This window comes from Leucoraja erinacea, chromosome 14 (assembly GCF_028641065.1).
Source record: "Leucoraja erinacea ecotype New England chromosome 14, Leri_hhj_1, whole genome shotgun sequence".
Lineage (NCBI taxonomy): Eukaryota > Metazoa > Chordata > Chondrichthyes > Rajiformes > Rajidae > Leucoraja > Leucoraja erinaceus.
Window position 1 is genome coordinate 19,067,113 of NC_073390.1, and position 20,179 is coordinate 19,087,291.

Sequence of the window (20,179 nt, forward strand, 5' to 3'; positions counted from 1 at the left end):
CCTTTTCCACTCCATTTATTCCTCTTTTTTTCCACCCCTTGGAACTGTACATCTTCCACAGATGCCGATGATCCTGGATCTGTGTTACTCAAAAGGCGCCTGTGTTGAGTTTGCATGTTCTTCCTGTGACCATGTGGGTTTGCTCCGGTTTCCTCCCAAATCCCAAAGAAGCCTTGGGTGTTGAGGTTAATTGGCCCACTGTAAATTGCCCTGGGTGTGTAAAGAGTGGATGAGAAAGTGGAATACCATAGAACTAGCGTGAATGGGTGATCGATGGTCAGTGTGGACTTAGTGGGTCGAAGCACCAATTTCCACGTTGTCCCTCTAAACTGAACGCTTTCCAAGCTAAACTAAACTGGTAGTCTAGGACCTACACACAATCCTAGTTAGAAGCATAAGAATAATCTTTAATAATACAACAAATGCTGGAAACACACAGCAGGTCAGGCGGCAGCTGTGGGGAGTGAATCTTAGTAATGTTTTAGTTTGAAGGTAGACACAATGCTGGAGTAACTCAGCAGGACAGGTAGCATCTCTGGAGAGAAGGAATGGGTGACGTTTCGGGTCGAGATCCTTCATCAGACTGATGTCAGGGGAGTGGGCTGGACAGAGATAGAATGTGTTTGGAGTCAGTAAGACTGGTGGGAGAACTGGGGAGGGGATGGAGAGAGAGAGAGAGAGAGAGAAAGCAAGGGCTATTTGAAGTTATGAGGTCAATGTTCATACCACTGGGGTGTAAGCTACCCGTTGCTCAGCACTTTAACTCCCCCCTCCCATTCCCAATCTGACCTTTCTGTCAGTGAGGCCCAGCGCAAATTGGAGGAACAGCACCTCATATTTTGCTTGGGTAGCTTACACCCCAGCGGTATAAACATTAACTTCTCTAACTTCAAGTAGCGCTTGCTTTCCCTCTCTTTCCATTCCCTCCCTGTTCCCAGTTCTCCCACCAGTCTTACAGTCACCGACTACATTCTATTTCTGTCCCGCCCACTCCCCTGACATCAGTCTGAAGAAGGATCTCGACCCGAAACGTCACCCATTCCTTCTCTTCAGAGATGCTGCCCGTCCCGCTGAGTTACTCCAGCATTTTAACTGAATTAAACCAAGATCTGCAGTTCTTTCTTACACATAATATTTCAGTTCAATGGTATTTTGCTTTGACAATCATCTTTAAGTGGAAGGCATGACATAATACGGATGTCATTTGCTGTGTTCACGTGCTTGACAAGACTGTGAAGTGGAATCACTACTCTTTAATTTGAACTGAGTATTTGAATTGGGAGATAAGTTAACACGTTCAATGCAAGTCTCAGCTGACAGCTGGAGACCTTTATCGGATTGACCCAAGCCTCCTTAAATTGCATTCCAACACTTTGACATGTAAATGTTTCAATAGTCGAGGCTGAGAATGAAATCATCAGTTGGGATTGATGAAACATTAATATGGGAAGAAATGTAGCCAGTGTTGTACATGTCAATGGCTATCAGTCTCTGTTGTCTCCAGTGTTGTCCATTGGATGTGTCTAAGCAATTTGTTGACCAGAATCCGTTTCAGATGCTGACTGGCTTGATGAGCAGATCCAGCACTTTCTTTGTAGGAAGGAACTGCAGATACTGGTTTGTACCGAAGATGGATACAAAATGCTGGAGTAACTCAACCGGTCAGGCTGCGACTGAAGAAGGGTTTCGACTCGAAACGTCACCCATTCCTTTTCTCCAGAGATGCTGCCTGTCCTGCTGAGTTACTCCAGCATTATGTGTCCGTCTCCAGCACTTTCTCCTTCTGGTTTGAGGTAACTTTGTTGATTATTGGTTATTGCCCAAATTATCAGCGACGCATGATATCTTCTCAACCTAAGCAAAGGCTTTGGACGTTGATACATGCAATGCATAGAACTACATTTACTTCCTCTTGTAAAATTGCCTATTGTGTATTGGGAGGGGGATGAGAGTGAGATAACAAATAACTTGTGCAAACAGGTGATTGATAGTGCAAGTAGACTCAGACCAAAGGGCCTGTTTCCATGCAGCATCTCTAAACTAAACCAAGATTCTGGCCCTGATTCTATAGTTTACCCTCTCGAAAGTTGCGCCAAGGTGATGGTCAACATCTGTTCAAGAGTGGCACAGTGGCGCAGCGGTAGAGTTGCTGCCTCACCGTGGCAGAGACCCATGTTCAATCCTGACTATGGGTGCTGTCTGTACTGAGTTTGTACATTCTCCCTGTGACTGCGTGGGTTTTCTCCTGGTGCTCTGGTTTCCTCCCACACTCCAAAGACATCCAGGTTCGTAGATTAATTGTCTTTGGGTAAAATTGTAAATTGTCCCTAGCGTGTAGGGTAGTGCTGGTGTACAGGGTGATTGCTGGTCAGAGCGGACTCGGTGGGCCGAGCAGCCTGTTTCCACACTAAAGTTATCTCTAAAGTTCAAAGTAAAGTCACACCGTATCTGTGGTGTTCTGGAATCTTATCAGCATTCTCATGCTCTTCGATGGATGTGGACAAAAAACCTTTTTGTTTCTACCTTGGAGAATTTGAAAACTTCTATCTAATTGGAGCTTGCTGAAGTGTCCGAGTCTGTGACATCAACCCTGCAATGGAAAAATGGCTAGAAAGACTGTGTGAAAACAAAATGAGCCTTTTTAATTGGGGTGGCAGAGCCAAGAGACAACAATGTCTCTCTCAGAAGGAAAAATCTGCAATTTGGAACAACTCTAGCTTGGCTGGCTGGGTTTTGCCACTGACTGACCTTTCTAAGAGAGCAGTGATTCTGGTGGATACCAAAGGCATTCCTCTGTGGACCAGTGGCTCTGGTTATTGTCGTGTTTCATGTCAACAATGATTGTGTGACAAGGGCGGCTTTATTCAATGGGCTGCTGCCCCACCCACTGGGGCTATTAAGCAAGATTCTCTCATTTGTTTTCTGAGGCACTGTCTGCATAGACCCAACTTTAAATAAGCCTTCCACTCTGAAAGTGGGGATTCTATAACTAGTGTGAAGAATTTGTGTGCAATGCAGCTTGAGCAGTCCCGACTGGGATAAACCAGATCAAATAGTGCGCTTCAGGCTGCCAAATTTCTGCTTGAGTGACTCCCTTTTCTCCTCCACATACTAATGTCTGGTGCAATGATCTCTATACTGCAGATTGTGTTTTTAATTGTGTTCTGTTGCACCGCGTTGTGCTTCAAAATGGTGCTTCGGCCTGCTGCAGCAGCCTGACCAACATTAGAAGCATTGTCTGTACACAATATCACAAGAGGAGCCTGCTGTACATTATAGCTGTGTGTAGGAAGGAACTGCAGATGCTGTTTTACACTGAAGTTAGACACAAAATGCTGGAGTAACTCAGCGGATCAAAGGAATAGATGCCATTTTGGATTGAGACCCTTCTTCAGACTGCTGAACCCAATCTGAAGAAGGGTCTCAACCCAAAACGTCACCCATTTTCTCCAGAGATGCTGCCTGACCTGGTGAGTTACTCCAGCATTTTGTGCACATTATAGCCGGCTACCATGACAAGCATTGCACAAACTGAGCTAACTAAGTGGTACCTGAAGGAAGTTATGTATTTTTCTGTGGATGTAATAATGCAGATAAGTAAAAATCATTTCCCCTTTGATCGACCTTAACTGCCAAGTGGCTTCCCTTTCTGAAGTGCAGCATGTTGAACTGCTGGCTTGGAGCCAGGTGTAGCTGCACCAAAGATGTCTCTTTGAACTACAAAATAAAATTGTGTACAGATCTTACTAAGTGCATTTTGTTAGGATTCCCAGGGTCTTTTGGCGATGAACCTCAGCGCCTTTTTCAATGGGTTTTAATCACAGCTGCTAATGATGAATTGCTTCAGCCCAGTGGGCAATTCAGGTGTTCCCACAGTGCCATTTGACATGGAGTTGCAGGACTTGCAACCAGTGACGGTAAATGGCTAGTGTTTATGTTTCTTAGCTGTGATGGTATGTGCCCTGGAGGGGAACTTGTACACTTAATGTTTTCCTGCAGCATAAGAGGCCATTCAGCCTATCAAGTCAATGCCAGTCTCATTAGCCCAAAGTCACCATTTTGGAATTTTCCAATTTTAGGTAACTACTAGACCAAGTGCAGACCCGTTGGGTCTGTTCCCCCAACATGCGGCTGTGGGGGTGAGAGGCGGCATGCAGCGTCACACACACTAACTATCCCCCCCCCCCCCCGCACTCACGCTAATTACCCTCCTTGATATTATTAATTTGCTCCTTTTACCCCATAACCACCCTATCTACTGACACATAGCCCCCAACTTGCAGTCGCATCTAGAGAGAGAGGGGGGGGTGTGGGGGTAGAGAGTGAGGGCAGAGAGAGAAGGGGCAGAGACACAGAGAGAGAGACACACAGAGAGAGGGGCAAGAGGGATAGGGGGGTGGAGAGGAGGAGAATGAGGGAGGTTGGATGAGGCGGGAAAGGTGGGGGAGGAGAGAGAGAGGGTGAGAGTGAGGAGGGAGAGAGGAGGGGGAGCTGAGAGAGGGATGAGGGGGATGGTGAGGAGGGAGTGAGGGGGAGGGAGCGGGGAGGGAAGAGGGTAGGGGATGTGGAGGGTAGGGGGTTTAAGGGGAGGGGGGGTGGGGGAGAGAGATAGGGTGTGCTGAGAGGGGGGGGGGGGGGAGAGGTGGGGAGGGGGAGCGAGGGAGGAGAGAAGGGGGCAGGGTGTGTGAAGGGGGGGGGGGTTTAGGGAGGGACGGTGGAGGAGGGGGAGGAGAGGAGAGAGGGGAGGAGAGGGGGTGGGAGAGAGGAGAGAGAGGGGGAGAGAGAGAGAGGGGGAGAGAGAGAGAGAGAGAGGGAGGGAGAGAGGGAGAGAGAGAGAAGAGAGAGAGAGGAGAGGAGAGAGAGAGAGAGAGAGAGAGAGAGTGCCTTTTTACTTCAACCCAAACCCAAACAACCATTTGCAGGCAGTGTTTTTTTACTTCAAACTAACCATATATTCGTTTTCAAACCACATTAAGGGTACTCAAAGTGATGTAGACATTTGTTCAGTGTCATTCAGAGCTCAGAGCTCAGAGTGACAGAGACTAATTGACAGCTCCATCTTGCAGAGACTAATTGAGGCACACCACTTCCTGGTTTTATAGTCCCTCCCCCTCCCTCCAGCAGGGGCAGCAGAGAGAATGGTGAATTTTGTAAATACATTAATATCTCTGTCATTTTTCATTGACGGGAAAAATCCTCGGCACACATGCGGCGGAGGGGGGCTCTGAGCGAGGTGGCCAAAAATGACGGCCGTAGGTGGCGGCGTTCTCTCGGAAATCGCAGCACAGACGGTCAAAAGCTGTCAAGAACAGAGATTTAGTAATATAGATATACAACTCTTCCCCCTCCTTTCTTTCCTCCTTCTTGCACCCATTTCTCCAGCTTCCACCCACATTCCTTACTCTACCATCACAATTTGCAACACTTCAATCCTTTTGTCTCACACTTTGCCTTTCCATCTCTGGCCTTTGTCCACCGTCTGCCTCTTTTTTGTTTAAACCTGCCCCACCCCCTGCAATTGTACCAACCTTTTGCCAGCCAGGCTTTGTCCTACCCATCTCTCGTCCAGTTTTCTCATCCACCTCCCTCCCCACACCCACTGTGCGTGCGTGTGTGTGTCCTTGTTGTATCCACCATTCCATTTATCTCCCATCAATTCTTTCTCACATGCCTAACATAGACGATGGCATTCGGCTCCACACCCTTCTTCAGACTGAGTCAGGGGAGAGGGAGACACAGAGATAAGGAAGAGCAAGCGACACATCAAAGACGATAAAATTCAAGGGAAATCATTGTTAGCTAGGAAAAGATGACAACGAAGCATACAGAGATTAAAAAAAATGTAATCAAGGGGACAGTCAGACTAGTTGGAGAACTAGGAAGGGGGAAGGATGGAGAGAGAGGGAAAGCAAGGGTTAATATTCACACCGCTGGTGTGTAAGCTGCCATATAATGAAATATGAGTGCTGTTCCTCCAGTTTCCGTGTGGCCTTACTCAGACAGTGGAGGAGGCCCAGAACAGGAAGGTCAGTGTGGGAATTGGAGGGGAAGTTAGTGTTGCAACTTTCCGGCCTGGTGAGAAACGGGTTGCCTGCTGATGCCACGGTCAGAAGAGTGTGTATATCTGTAGACTGAATCTCACACCTGTCCATTGATTCACTGTTGACTGCAGGCTCTCCCTGCCTCGGGCAGTCCAGGCAAATCACTGTTGCATTCTTGCAATGGGTATTGGACAGATTGATAGCGCTAGTTCCTGGACAATGCAGGACTTGCATTCAAGATCAAATGCTGAAGTAATTGTGCAGAGGAGGATGGAGGTTTAAGCAAGGACAATTGATCACACTGGTCAGTTGAGCAAGGGCAACTGCTGGGAGACTCTTAACACATCCGTCGCCATTTGCGTTACAAATTGTTCTACTCTTCCAAATCATCGGAATAACTTGGCCCTTGAATTTTTTTAAATCTACAAGTTAGTTTAGAGATACAACGTGTAAACGGAGCCATTGGCCCACCGAGTTTGCGCCAACCAGCAATCCCATGCACTATTTCCATCCTCCAGACTAGGGACAGTTTTCAGAAGCCAAATAACCTACAAACCTGCACGTCTCTGGAGTGTGGGAGGAAGCCAGAGCACCTGGAGAAAACCCACGCGGTCACAGAGAAGATTAACTTCACATGTTCGGCACAGACATTGCGGGCTGAAGGGCCTGGTCCTGTACTGTACTGTGTTCTATAAACGTTGGGAAAGAGCGAAAAGGGCAAATGGAGATAGGTGAGGGAATGACGATAGTGATGGAGGCTGCATGGTAATAAGTAAAACACGAGCAGTTACTATTCAGAATCTGAATAGTAAGGAAGGGGGGAATAAATGATGGGCGTTTTTTTGGTTTAAATATTTTGCTTCCTTCATAGAATCATAGTCTCGTACAGCAAAGAAGCAGGCCCTTCAGCCCAACTCTTCCATGCTGACCAAATGCCCACTTTAGCTGATCTCATTTCCCCCACTTTGATTTGTATCCCGCAAACCTTTTTCTATCCATGATATCTGTCCAAGTGCCTTTTAAATGTAGTTATTGTACCTGCCTCACCACTTCCTCGAGAAGCTCGTACCATTTCAATTCAATTCAATTCAATTCAACTTTAATGTCATTGCACAGATACAAGTATGGGAACAACGAAATGCAGTTTAGCGTCAGTCCATAGTAATAGTGCAATATAGAAATAAAAATACAGAATAAGCAAACAATGTGGACGGAGAGACTGGAGAAATCTATCGGCGGGACTCCGAGTTCAGCAATGTGATAGTGTTGTTGTAGAAGCTGTTCCTCATCCTACTAGTACGAGACCTGAGGCTCCTGTACCGCCTCCCTGATGGGAGGAGGGCAAACAGTCCATGGTTGGGGTGGGAGGGGTCTTTGATGATCTTCCCGGCCCGTCTCAGACACCGTTTTCGGTGGAGGGCATCCATGGCAGGGAGCGGGGCACCGATGATGTACTGAGCGGTTTTCACCACTCGTTGTAGTGCCTTCCTGTCCGCTACGGTGCAACTGCTGTACCATACCGTGAAGCAGGTGGTCAGGATGCTTTCGATGGTACAGCGGTAAAAGTTGGTAAGGATCTGGGGGGACAGGTGAGCTTTCTTGAGCCTCCTCAGGAAGTAAAGGCGCTGCTGCGCCGTTTTGATCAGCTTGGAGGTGTTGAGGGACCAGGACAGATCCTCCGAGATGTGTACCCCGAGGAATTTGTAGTTGGAGACAGATCGCCGACTGCAACGCCATGGTCTTCACCGAAACATGGCTCAACGACAACATCCCGGACAACGCCATCGAGCTGGAGGGGCGCACTGTCTTCAGGGCCGACAGAACAGCGGAGGACTCCGGTAAGACCAAGGGCGGCGGACTGTGCATTTATGTGAACAACACATGGTGTACGGACGTTGTTAGGATTGGTAGTCACTGCTCTGCTGACCTGGAATACCTGATGATAAAGTGCAGGCCCTTCTATCTGCCCAGAGAATTCACATTGACTGTTATCACTGCAGTCTATGTTCCCCCGGACGCTAATGTCAAGTTAGCAATGGAAGAGCTGCAAGCTGCTATCAGCAAACAACTAACTGCACACCCAGAGGGGGCATTTATTGTCACTGGTGATTTCAACCACTCCAACCTTAAAACTGTACTCCCCAGGTTCCATCAGCATGTTTCCTGCCCAACCAGAGGAAACAATATTCTGGACTTAGTATATACTAATATTACTGAAGCCTACAAAGCCCTCCCCCTCCCCCACCTTGGACAGTCTGACCACCTCTCTCTGTTCCTGCTCCCCAAACACACACCTCTGATCAGACATGTGAAACCTACCGTGAGGACAGTGAAGGTTTGGCCTAAGGGGGCTGTCTCTGTTTTACAGGAACAGTTTCGGCAAACAGACTGGAGTCTCTTTGCCACACAGGCCACCTTTAACTCCCAAGCGGACATCAACTCGTACACCTCAACCGTTTTGGACTATATAAAATTCTGCACTGACAACGTCACTACCCACAAAGAGATAAAGACCTTCCCTAACCAGAAGCCGTGGATGAGCAGGGAGGTCAGACTCCTGCTGAAGACTCGCGATGTCGCTTTCACATCTGGCGACGCTGAGGGATACAGCTCATCCAGGGCCAATCTGAAAAAGGGAATTAGGATTGCTAAACTCAATCACAAACGGCGGATTGAGGAGCATTTCCAAAACAACTCCGACCCCAGGCGCATGTGGCAAGGAATCAAATCCATTGCCGATTACCAGAAAGTTAACACCCCCCCCAGACAACGCCTCCCTTCCTGACGAGCTAAACCATTTCTATGCTCGCTTTGACCGGGACAACAAAACTCCAGCCATCAAAGTTGCTCCACCCCCGAATGAACAACCCCTCAGTCTCTCCACCTCTGCTGTACAAGATGCACTGAGCAAGGTGAATGAGCACAAAGCTGCCGGCCCCGATGGCATCCCAAGGGCGGGTGCTCAGGGCATGTGCTGGACAACTATCCCTGGTCTTCACTGACATTTTCAATCTGTCACTGGCCCAAGGTGTCGTCCCCACTTGCCTCAAGACCTCAACCATTGTGCCAGTGCCCAAACAATCAGCTATAGGGAGCCTCAACGACTTCCGCCCAGTGGCACTCACCCCTGTCATTGCAAAGTGCTTTGAGCGGCTGATCTTGGCTCACCTCAAAGCCAGCCTCCCCCCCACACTGGATCCCCATCAGTTTGCCTACCGGACCAACAGGTCTACAGAGGACGCCATATCGGCGGCCCTACACTCTGCCCTGACCCACCTGGACTCCAACAACTCCTACATCAGGCTGCTGTTCATTGATTTCAGCTCTGCCTTTAACACTGTCATCCCCGCTAGCTTGATCACCAAACTCAGCGGACTTGGCATCTCCACCTCCCTCTGCAATTGGACACTGGATTTCCTCACCAACAGACCACAGTCTGTTAGGGTCAACAACTTCACCTCCTCCACTATAACACTGAACACTGGCGTGCCACAGGGCTGTGTGCTCAGCCCTCTCCTCTACTCCCTCTTCACCCATGACTGCGGGATGAGGTCCAGCACCTGACAACCTGGTGTACCAACAATAACCTCGTCCTCAACTCCAAAAAGACGACCATATGCACACTGGAGAAAAAGCTGTCCCCTGGGTCCCTTTTAATTCTTACTTCTCTCGCCTATGTCCTCTAGTTCTTGATTCCTCTACATTGGTGCAAAAGCCTGTATGCACTCACCCTTCAGTGAGCAATGGATTTTTAAAATGAAATGGGTGCACTTTGAGCTCTTATGAACAACTGTTTTCTCCACTCCACCCCACTCCTCCCCCTCACCAGGGTGTAATGGCTGCCGGATCAGGCAAGGAACAATGGTCCCAATGTACTTTAGAGTGAAGGACAGGTTAATGGCTAATTTACTTGGTCAACATTCATCCCATGGCCAATGCCAGCAAAATCAAACCCATTGATTCAGCTCTTTGCTGTTTATGGGATCGGGTGGTGAAGGAAGCAATCGTGACTACACAGTAACGGAAACAAAAAAAAAATGCAGATGCTGGAAATCTGAAACAAAAATTGAAAATGCTTGAAATCGCTCTGGTATGCTTAATATTTCAGATCAATGACTCTTCATGATAAATCAAACCCCTGTTCAGCAGGTCAAATGCGGCAGTCGTTATCCCTCGGGTTCCTACTAAATCATTCCCCCTTCACCTTAAACCTGTGTCCTCTGGTTCTTGAGTCTCCTACTCTGGGCAAGAGACTACTCTTGGCAAGTGTGTTTACCCTATCTATTCCTCTCATGATTTTGTACGCCTCTATAAGATCGCCTCCCATCCTCCTGCACTTCAAGGAGTAGAGTCCAAGCCTGCTCAACCTCTTCTCTTTATCTCAGGCCCTCGAGTCCTGGCAACATCCTCGTAAAGGCAACACCCTTGGTAAAAAGTGCTGACTAAAGTTGTCAATTGCGTTAAACACTGGCAGCTAGAAAGCGGTTAGACAGGAAACAAAGGAATACATTGGAACTGAAATATCACTTGGGCGAGAGCTGCAGCAAGTAAGAATTTCAATGTTTCAGTAAAAATGACAATAAAACAGCAGAGCGAGTGAGGGGGAGGTGGAGGGGGAGGGGAGAGAGACTAATGTTGTACACAGAGGGACGGAAGAGCAGTTTGTCGTGTTGCTATGGACATTATTGGAATGTTATGAGGTCACAGATAGGATTGGGTGGGGGTGCAAAATTAATGTCACAGACAACTGGAAGGTCAAGGTTGCTCTTGTGGAATGCATTGAAGTGTTGTGCAAATTGTCCCTCAGTATGTGCTTGGCTTGTCTGTATGGAAGAGACCATATTAGGTTTAGGCTGATTATCGTGACGTGTGCTGATGTACAGTAAAAAGTTTCATTTTGCATGCTTTTTAGTTTAGAGATATCGTGCAGAAATAGGCATTTCGATATCCAATGCACTATGCTATACACTATGGACAATTTACCATTGTTACCGAAGCCAAATTAACCTACAAACCTGCACGAGTGTGGGAGGAAACCAGGGCACCCGGGGTGGGGGGGGATCCCTGTGCCACCCATCCAAACAGATCAGACATGCTATGCTTAGATGCAATCAAGTCAAACCTGAGTATAATAGATGGAGCAAAGAGGGAAGGTACAAAGTGCGGAGTATAGTTCTCAGAATTGTAGTGCATCAGCTCCACAGAAAAAGTCCAATGTTCACAATAGGGTTGAGGTGGATAGGACAGTATCTTAGCCTGTGGACATAATTATTCAGAACCTGATAACGGTGAGGAAAAAGTTGTTCCAATCCAAAATGTCACTTATTCATGTTCTCCAGAGATTTTGCCTGACCCGCTGAGTTACTCCAAAACAAATATTTAAGAAACAACTACAGATGCTGGAAAAACTGAAGGTAGACAAAAAAACGTTGCCTATTACTTCGCTAAGAAGGGTCTTGACCCGAAACGTTGCCTATTCCTTCGCTCCATAGATGCTGCCTCACCCGCTGAGTTACTCATGTGTTCTTTTACACTTGCGTCTAAAAATGTGTTATTTTCGGGGAAGACTTGTTTTTGAGTCTGGTGGTGCACGCTTAAAGCTGTAGTCGTGCAGCATGGAACCAGGTCCTTTGACCTAACTTGCCCATCTACACTTGTCCCACTTGTCTGTGTTTGGCTCGTATCCTTCTAAACCTATCCATGTACTTGTCCAAACGTTTCTTACACTTTGCGACAGTACCTACCTCAGCTACCTCCTCAGGCAGCTCGTTCCATATAACCACCATCCTTTGTGTAAAAAAAAGTATACCCCTCGGGTTCCTATTAAATCTTATCCCTCTCAAACAGGCTTTTGATCTTGAACAAACATGGTGATTAGCTGTGAAATGGAACATTTTGAAAGACATTGCTTATGTGTAATAAACAAAGGTTTATCCTCATCTCCTCAACCCCCTGGTTAAAATGACCAGTCCAGCAGATTTGCTAATTCACACTAGGATCAAAACCATTTATTTCCCCTCTCTCTTAAAACTCTGGTCTTCCTCAACACTTTATTGATCTCGTATTTTCTACCTACCTACTACCTCTTGGTTTGATCAGGTTTTCCGTTTACTGGGGTTTGGTTCTGAATATCTGTTTCAAATATGCAGTTACGTAGAGAGAGGGAGAGTGTTGTGATGGGAGAGGGGGAGGGGATATTGGAGTGAGTAGGAGAGGAGATAGTTGGAGACTGATTACATTGTTTGCTTTGCTGTCTGTAAAATGGGTCTCTGTCACCTTGGCTCTTCTCAGCAGGTCACGTACTGCATGGATCTATGTGAGGGGACTGGTCTGACTAGAACTGACAGATCTAATTAAAGTGCCAAGTGAATTATTCATGATCAATTCATCAGCGCAGGAGACGACTCCCACGTGTTCTCTTTGCTGCTTTAAAGTCATGTAGAAAAAAATCATTTGATCCACTGGGGAGGTACAGTGGCACAGCAGTAGAGTTGCTGCCTTGCAGTGCCAGAGACCCTGGTTTAATCCTGACCATTGGTGCTGTCTGTGCAGAGTTTGTATATTCTCCATGTGATCGAGTGGGTTTTCAATGGGTGGTCCGATTTCCTCCCACATTCCAAAGAGGTACAAATTGGCTTCCATAAATTGTCCCTAATGTGTAGGATAGAGCTAGTGTATGGGTGATCCCGGGTCGGCCCGGACTAGGTGGGCTGAAGGGCCTGTTTCCATGCAAAACCACTGAACCGAACAATAGGTGCAGGAGTAGGCCATTCGGCCCTTCGAGCTAATGTGATCATGGCTGATCATCCCCAATCAGTACCCCGTTTCTGCCTTTCCCCATATCCCCTGACTCCGCTATTTTTAAGAGCCCTATCTAGCTCTCTCTTGAAAGCATCCAGAGAACCTGCCTCCACCACATACTATTGGACAAATGCTCGAGTACTCATTAAAACCTGAAGAAAGTATTTACCTACTTCTCCTTTTAGCCATTGTCTCAGCTTCCATTATCCTTTTATGGCACAGTTCTCAAGGATCTAATAGGTCAACGCATGAGGATTGTTTTTCTAATTTCTCAATTTTAGTAACAATTTTAAACTGAAGGCCATTTATCCCTGTAGCTACAAGAAATAGTCAACTTTGCTGTCTTCAAGGATTAAATAAACCCAACCTGGTCCCATTTGTCTTGCATCTCGCTCTTCCTGTCCCTGCCACCCCCATCTCCCATCCCACCAGCAGTGATTTGATAACACTCTCCTAGCTTTGAGGAAGGATCCCTGCCTTGACACAATGACTGGTTCTCTTTTCATGGAGGCTGCATGTCTGCCTCTCAGTTCCTCCAGCATTTCATAGTCCTACAGCGTGGAAACTGGCCCTTCGGCCCAACTTGACTACACCGGCCAACAATCCCAGTTACACTAATCCCACCTGCCTGCGTTTGGCCCATATCCCTCTCAACCTGTTTATGTTCTCGTCCTTCAGAGGAACTAGTCACAGTGCCCCAACTTTCTTAATTATAAGCTCCCATCCACGTCAAGGTCCAGGTTCAATGGTACTATATTATCACGTGTATCAAGATACAGTGAAATTCTCTCTTTGCATACAGATCAGTAAGACTATCATGTAGGAAGGAACTGCAGATGCTGGTTTACACAGAAGATAGACACAAAATGCTAGAGTAACTCAGTGGGTCAGGCAGCACCGCTGGAGAAAAGGAATAGGTGACGTTTTGGGTCGAGACCCTTCTTTAGAATGAGAGTTGGGGGAAGAGCGACAAATCAGCCGGCAGCGAACTAGAGGTTGTGGGCTGGAGAGAGGGAATGTAGGGGTTAGGGGTTACCAAGTGAGGTACCAAGAGAAATGAACATAACACACTTTGGGTCTGGATCCTTCTTCATACCGATTGTTCTGACCTGGAACATTTCCTGTCCATTCCCCCCCACAGATGCTGCTTGACCTGCTGAGTTCCTCCAGCACTTTGTTTATTTGCTCAAGATTTCAGCATCTGTGGAGCATCCTTGTGTTCCGACCCGGTTATTCCTGGTTGTTAACTAGTGTCCTGTTGTTTGAAAATCTTCTGCAAAAATGTGATCCTATCTTTGACGCTTTGCTCCTGATTTACTTTGATCTTGGTGTGGCGTCTTGAATATCAGGAGAGTAAAACCTGTTTTTTGTCATGTCCACCAAATGTGATTACAGTTTGTACAAATTTCGAAATCGAGTACGTGTTACATATTATTAAGAAGAATGTGCTTGAGGAAGGATTTCTGTCACTCGTGCTTCTGTCTGCTTGTTCTGGCCCTTTATGTTGCTGATGAGGTTGAGCCTGGAATGATCCTTGTCTGTCTAGCCTGGATGTGACTTCCAAGCACACTTGTGTAATCGACCCTTGGCTCTCCTCTGTAAAGGCTAGCGAGCTGCAGCTTTAGAACAGCACAGCATATGAACGGGCCATTCGGCCCACAGTGTTTGTACCAAGCATGATCCCAAGATAAAATGATCTACCTATGCATAATCCATATCCCTGATTCCCTGCACTTCCATGTGCCTATCCAAAAGCCTCTTAAACGTCACTATATTATCTGCCTCCACCACCATTCTGTTCCAAGCACCCATGTGTGGCCCCGCATATCAACGTTAAACGTTCACCCCCCCCCCTTCTCATTCTATCATTCTATCACCAACCCTCAGGCTATCTTTAATCGGACATTACAGGACTTTATCTTGCACTAATCATTATTCCCCTTATCCTGTATTTGTGCATTGTAGACGGCTTGATCGTAATATTGTATAGTTTTTCCGCTGACTGGATAACTCGTAACAAAAAAAGCTTTTCACTGTACCTAAGGTACAGGTGACGATAAACTAAAGTAAACTGGTGTGTAGAATGGAACTGCAGATGCTGCTTTATACTGAAGATGGACACAAAGTGCTAGAGTAACCCAGTGGGTCAGGCAGCATTTTTTCTGGAGAAATAGGACAGGTGGCATTTCAGGTCCCAACTAATCTGGCATTGGACATTTCTGCCCTGGAAATAAATATATATATATACATACCAGAACCTCCCTGTCAAAATATGAGGAAAACTGGGTGAATTGTCCCGCACAAACTTGACCTTGACATAGGGTTCGGACATGACGAAGGCATATCCGGCCCAACAACACTACTTCACCTACCCTGTGAACTTCTGGACTGCCAAGTCTGCTAACGTCACCACTGCAGTCATGTGAAGTGCAGCATATTAATTGGGAGAACAGACATCGAGGTGATTACTTTGTGGGAAACACTTACATAATTTTACTTGAGTCGTTGGCTGGGTGGCAGTTCATTTGTTGGCTCACTTAAACTGTCGGCTTTACTGAATTTCAGGAAGTGGTTGGAAATTGCTGAACAGCTTTCTTGATGAATGTCCACTGCAGGAAAACCTGTTCGGCAACTTTACTCAACACTCTGTTCAATTGTTGATGCCCTAAACAAGTGTTGATCCTGAGCTAAACAATAAAGTGCTGGAGGAATTCACAGGTCAGGCAACATCTGTGGAGAGAAGGGCACTGAAGTTCTAGGTCGGGACCCTTCTTCAGGTCTTAATGGGCAAGGGAATTGGTTATTTTGTTAATTGATTAGTTGGCTATTTTGTTAGCTGGTTAGTTTAGTTTATTGTCACATGTACCAAGGTACAGTGAAAAGATTTTGTTGCGTGCTAACCAGTCAGTGGAGAGACAATACTTGATTACAATCTAGCCATCCATGGTGTAAAGATACATGACAAAGGGAATCACATTTGGGGCGAGATAAAGTCTGATTTAAATATAGTGTCTTCAATGAGTTAGGTCAGGAACTTCAATTAGCTCAGGAACTGCTTGATAAAATGGTTCTATCAGAGGAGGCTGCTGGAAGATATGTCGGAGAATGCGACTGATGGGAGAACACTGAGAAACTCAAGGTGCTGACTACCCTTCTGTCCTATCAGGAACTAAGAGAACCAATGCACCAGCACCCCTTGTGTTTCCAACACATTAATGCCTTCTTCTTGGAAATCTCATCCTGGCTTTTGAGTTCTGTAGATTGGTTAGTGCATGTGCACCAATCAGAGTAATGTACTAACACTAGCTCCACCTTACTGTACACTTTATATTAACACTCACTTCCCATATTACATAGTTACACCGGTGGTAGAGATGAACCAACAACGTATTGTAATGCACCTCCATGAATGATGATTACTCCTGCACCTATTTTCTATGTTTCTAAAGCTGACTTTGAACACTAGACTGTGTCTGTACAGTTCCCTGCAAGTTCCTCCATAGTTTAGTTTAGTTTTTTTCTTGTCACATGTACTGAGGTACAGTGAAAAGCTTTTTTTTTTGTTCAAGAAGGAACTGCAGATGCTGGAAAATTGAAGGTAGAAGAAAATGCTGGAGAAACTCAGCGGGTGAGGCAGCATCTATGGAGCGAAGGAAATAGGCAAGGTATCGGGCCGAAACCCTTCTTTTTGTTGCTTTGAAATCTAGATTTGCATCCCTCTTGAGGTCTCTGTGCTGTCAGTTCCGGCCTCTTCCTCATCTCGGACTTTAATTCCAGTATTCCTCTGGTGATTTTATCCACCTCGAAGATTACCCCTCGGCTTCCTGCGTTCCAAGGAATGAAGTTCTACCCAGCCAATCTCTCCCTATAGCTCAGGATTTGGCGTCTTGGCAAAATTCTCTTAAATCTTCTCTGCACTTTTTCCAGCACTAGTACGAATTTGTGTTGACCCCATAAAACTATCGCCTCTAATTCTCTGGTATGCTGTCGATTATTAGCATCTGTTTTGGCCAAAGATTTCTAACTTAAATTTGTAAGTTATTGCCTCTAAATTATAACTTGTAGGACCTGGAGGTGATAGCATTACACTCGCAATCCTCTAATGAGCCTGACCCTGCTCCTGCCGTTTGGAGTGTATTCAATGATCTAATTATTTATGTAATACTCGTTGCAATCTGCACCAACATGTTAAAATAAAGACTTCAGTGTAAAAGTGTCAAAATCATGTCATGCTGTCTTCTCTGCTTTGGCTTTGGAAGAACTAACTGGCTGCAGGCTGCTCAGATCCCTTCCTCAGAACTAGAGATGTTTTTTTAGTAGAAACAGCGAACTGCAGGTGCTGGTTAATACACAGAGTCCTGGAGTAACTCAGCGGATCAGGCAGCATCTCTGGAGAAAATGGCTCTTCAGCTCTCCCCTCACCTCCCTTCTTGGCCCCCAGCATGAATACATTAGTATACACATCAATTTTGTTTGATGAAGGGTCCTGAGCCAAAACGTCGCCTGTCCATTCCCTCCGCAGATACTGCCTGACCCACTGTTTCTCCAGCTCTTTATTTTTTTTAATCAATTTTACATTGACATTGATAAAAGTTGAATTCCGTCAATATCCAGTTATCTTTTCATGAGGGCACCCCTCATTATTGTAATCTCCACTGGGTAAAGATGACCTGAGTTAAGCATAGATGGGTGCAAAGGGGTCAGCATGAAAGTGAGGGGCCGAAGGGCTCTTTTCTGTGCTGCACGACTGACAAAGACTCGATCTCTCTTTACGGGATAAATAATTCAATCAGAAGCATTGAACATTGGAGCATTAAGAACACTGCTGCTGCCGCGTGAATGTAATGGTTGTTAAAATGCCAGACACCATTCCATTTTTTATTTATTTTTTAATATATTATTTATTAGAAGTAGTGTACATTATAGTGATATAAGCCAAAAATAACATAATACATTTCCTGTACCACTTCATATTTTAAACTTTAAAAAGAAGAAAAGTAAAGAGAGTTAGATAGGATAGTAAGTGCGTGAAAGAGTGATCAAGAGAGACCCTTAGAAACGTAAAACTCGAAAAATAGTTAAGAAGAAAGCCAAAGAAAAAGAAAGAGAGAAGATTTTTAAAAAAGTAAAAAATATATAAAAGGGATATATACCTACTTCGTATCTTTACTCACCCCTCACCAGGTCCTGAAACCATTTATTTTCAGTTATGTTGCACCCTATACTTGTAATAAGTCGACAAATGGAGACCAAATCTATTGGAAATGGTCTGGTTTGCCTGCTAGAAGGAATCTCATCTTCCAGGTGTAACATTTCGGACATATTTGAAATCCACATATTTATCGTTGGTGTTGGGGCGTTTTTCCAGAATTTAAGTATGAGTTTTTTTCCCGTTATTAAACCGTAATTAAATAAGCTCGTTTGGAACAAAGTCAGCTCAAGGCTGGCTTCCATTGTTCCAAAAATAATCAATTCTGCGTTCGGAGTTTTTGAGTAATATATTCTATGTAAAGTTTTAAATTGGATTAGATTATGTCTTACATTGATCGATCATTTATGCACATATAGCAACTGTTTATCCCACCTCTCTTTCGAAATTTTCCATTTTGAAGTTTCTTTTCCTTTGATCTAGGTGGGGACCAGGGTTTACTGAACAGCTTCTTCAGTAGCTGGCCAACAGCGGACATCAATAAGCACCTTCCCTTCATTTACAATCTGAGCAGTGTCGCCATTTATTCCTACCTTCCTGCATTCAAACAGTAAGTACTAGCAGAATGCTCTCTTCAAAACGTTCCAGACTTCTATGATGGTTAAGAAGGCGTATGGTATGCTTGCCTTTGTTGCTAGGGGGCATTGAATATACGAGCCAGGGCTGTCACCATGTTGCTCTATAGGACTTTGATTGGGCTGTATTTGGAGTATTGCATGCAGTTCTGGTCGCCCCATTACGGGAAGGATGTGGGGGCTTTGGAGAGGGTGCAGAGCAGGTTTACCAGAATGATGCCTGGATTAGAGGGTTTTAGCGACAGGGAGAGGGTGGGTAGACTTGGATTATGAGAGACATAGATAGAATCATTTCCCCATGGTGGAAATGTTCAACACTAGAGGGCATAGTTATAAGATGAGAGGGGGAAAGTTTAATGGAGATATGTGGGTCAAGTTTTATTTACATGGGCCTGGAACATTGCCAGTGATGGTAGTGGAGGGGTGGAGGTGGAGACAGATATTACAGTGGTGTTTCAGAGGTTTTTAGATAGTCACGTGGAAGAGGGATATGTGCAGGCAGATGAGATCAGTTTAACTTGGCATCATGTTCAGCACAGGCGTTGAGGGCTGAAGGGCCTGTTCCTCTGCTGTACTGGTCTATGTTCCATCCATCTTTTACAACGAGCGCAAACCCCTGGCTGCTAGCTCATGCTACAAAATAATCTTATCGCAGTTTATTATCTAGCTTGAGATAATGATTTTGTTTTAAGTGTTTTATTTATATAGTGCCTTTCACATCTCCTGGGTGACTCAAGCCTCTGTATCGCCAATCAATACTTTGAATGGAATGAGGATAGACACAAAGTGCTGGAGTAACTCAGCGGGTCAGACAGCATCTCTGGAGAAAAAGGATTGATGATGTTTCGGGTCGGGATCTTTCTTCAGGCTGAAAGTAGAGGGGAGGGATCTGGAGGTAAGAAAAGGTCAATAGAAGTCGGGGCCAGCAACAAATGACCAAGGAAGGGTGGAGACCATCATGGCCCATTGTTGGCTGGAGAAGAGGTGATACCAAAAGAATACAAGGATGTGAATGGTGGAATTGGTAGGATGACAAGGGTGGGGTGGGGGGGGGGGGGGGGGACGGGAGAGAGAGAGGGAATGCAAGGTTACATGAAATTGGAGAAATCAACTCGCTGGACTGTAGGCTGCTTAAGCCAAATATGAGGTGCTGTTCCCCTAATTTGAGTGTGGCCTCACTCTGACAGTGGAGGAGGCCCAGGACAGAAAGGTCAGTATGGGAAAGTAAATTAAAATGTTTTGGCATCCAGTAGATCTTTTTTGATAGGCAGATGGGTGGACAAAGGCCAGAAATGAAAAGGCAGAAAGTGCGAGACAAAATAATTGAGGAGGTGTAAATTGTGAAGCTGGAGGAGAGAATGGAGGGTGAGGGGAGAAATGGGTATGAGTCCAGGTGGCGCACAGAGGAGAGATGTTGGCTACATTCTGAGTGTGTAGAGTGTAGGTGAAATCCATGATTTGGGGAGGAGGCTGGTTTGCACGATGGACTGGGCTGCGTCATCAACTCTTGCATTTTGGGTTTTCCCTGTTTTCTATTTATCTCTCAAGCTTTG

At 45.7% G+C, this 20,179-nt stretch overlaps 1 protein-coding gene across 2 annotated transcripts in view; it reads left to right on the forward strand.

The window, feature by feature from the left end:
• The window catches only part of gyg1a (glycogenin 1a), a 65,678-nt gene that overhangs the window by 31,902 nt on the left and 13,597 nt on the right, over nucleotides 1-20,179 (forward strand). For both annotated transcript variants that reach the window (XM_055645703.1, XM_055645702.1), the window contains exon 5: nucleotides 18,475-18,601. In XM_055645703.1, coding sequence (XP_055501678.1) covers nucleotides 18,475-18,601 — 127 coding nt within the window. The remainder of the gene's footprint in view (nucleotides 1-18,474; nucleotides 18,602-20,179) is intronic.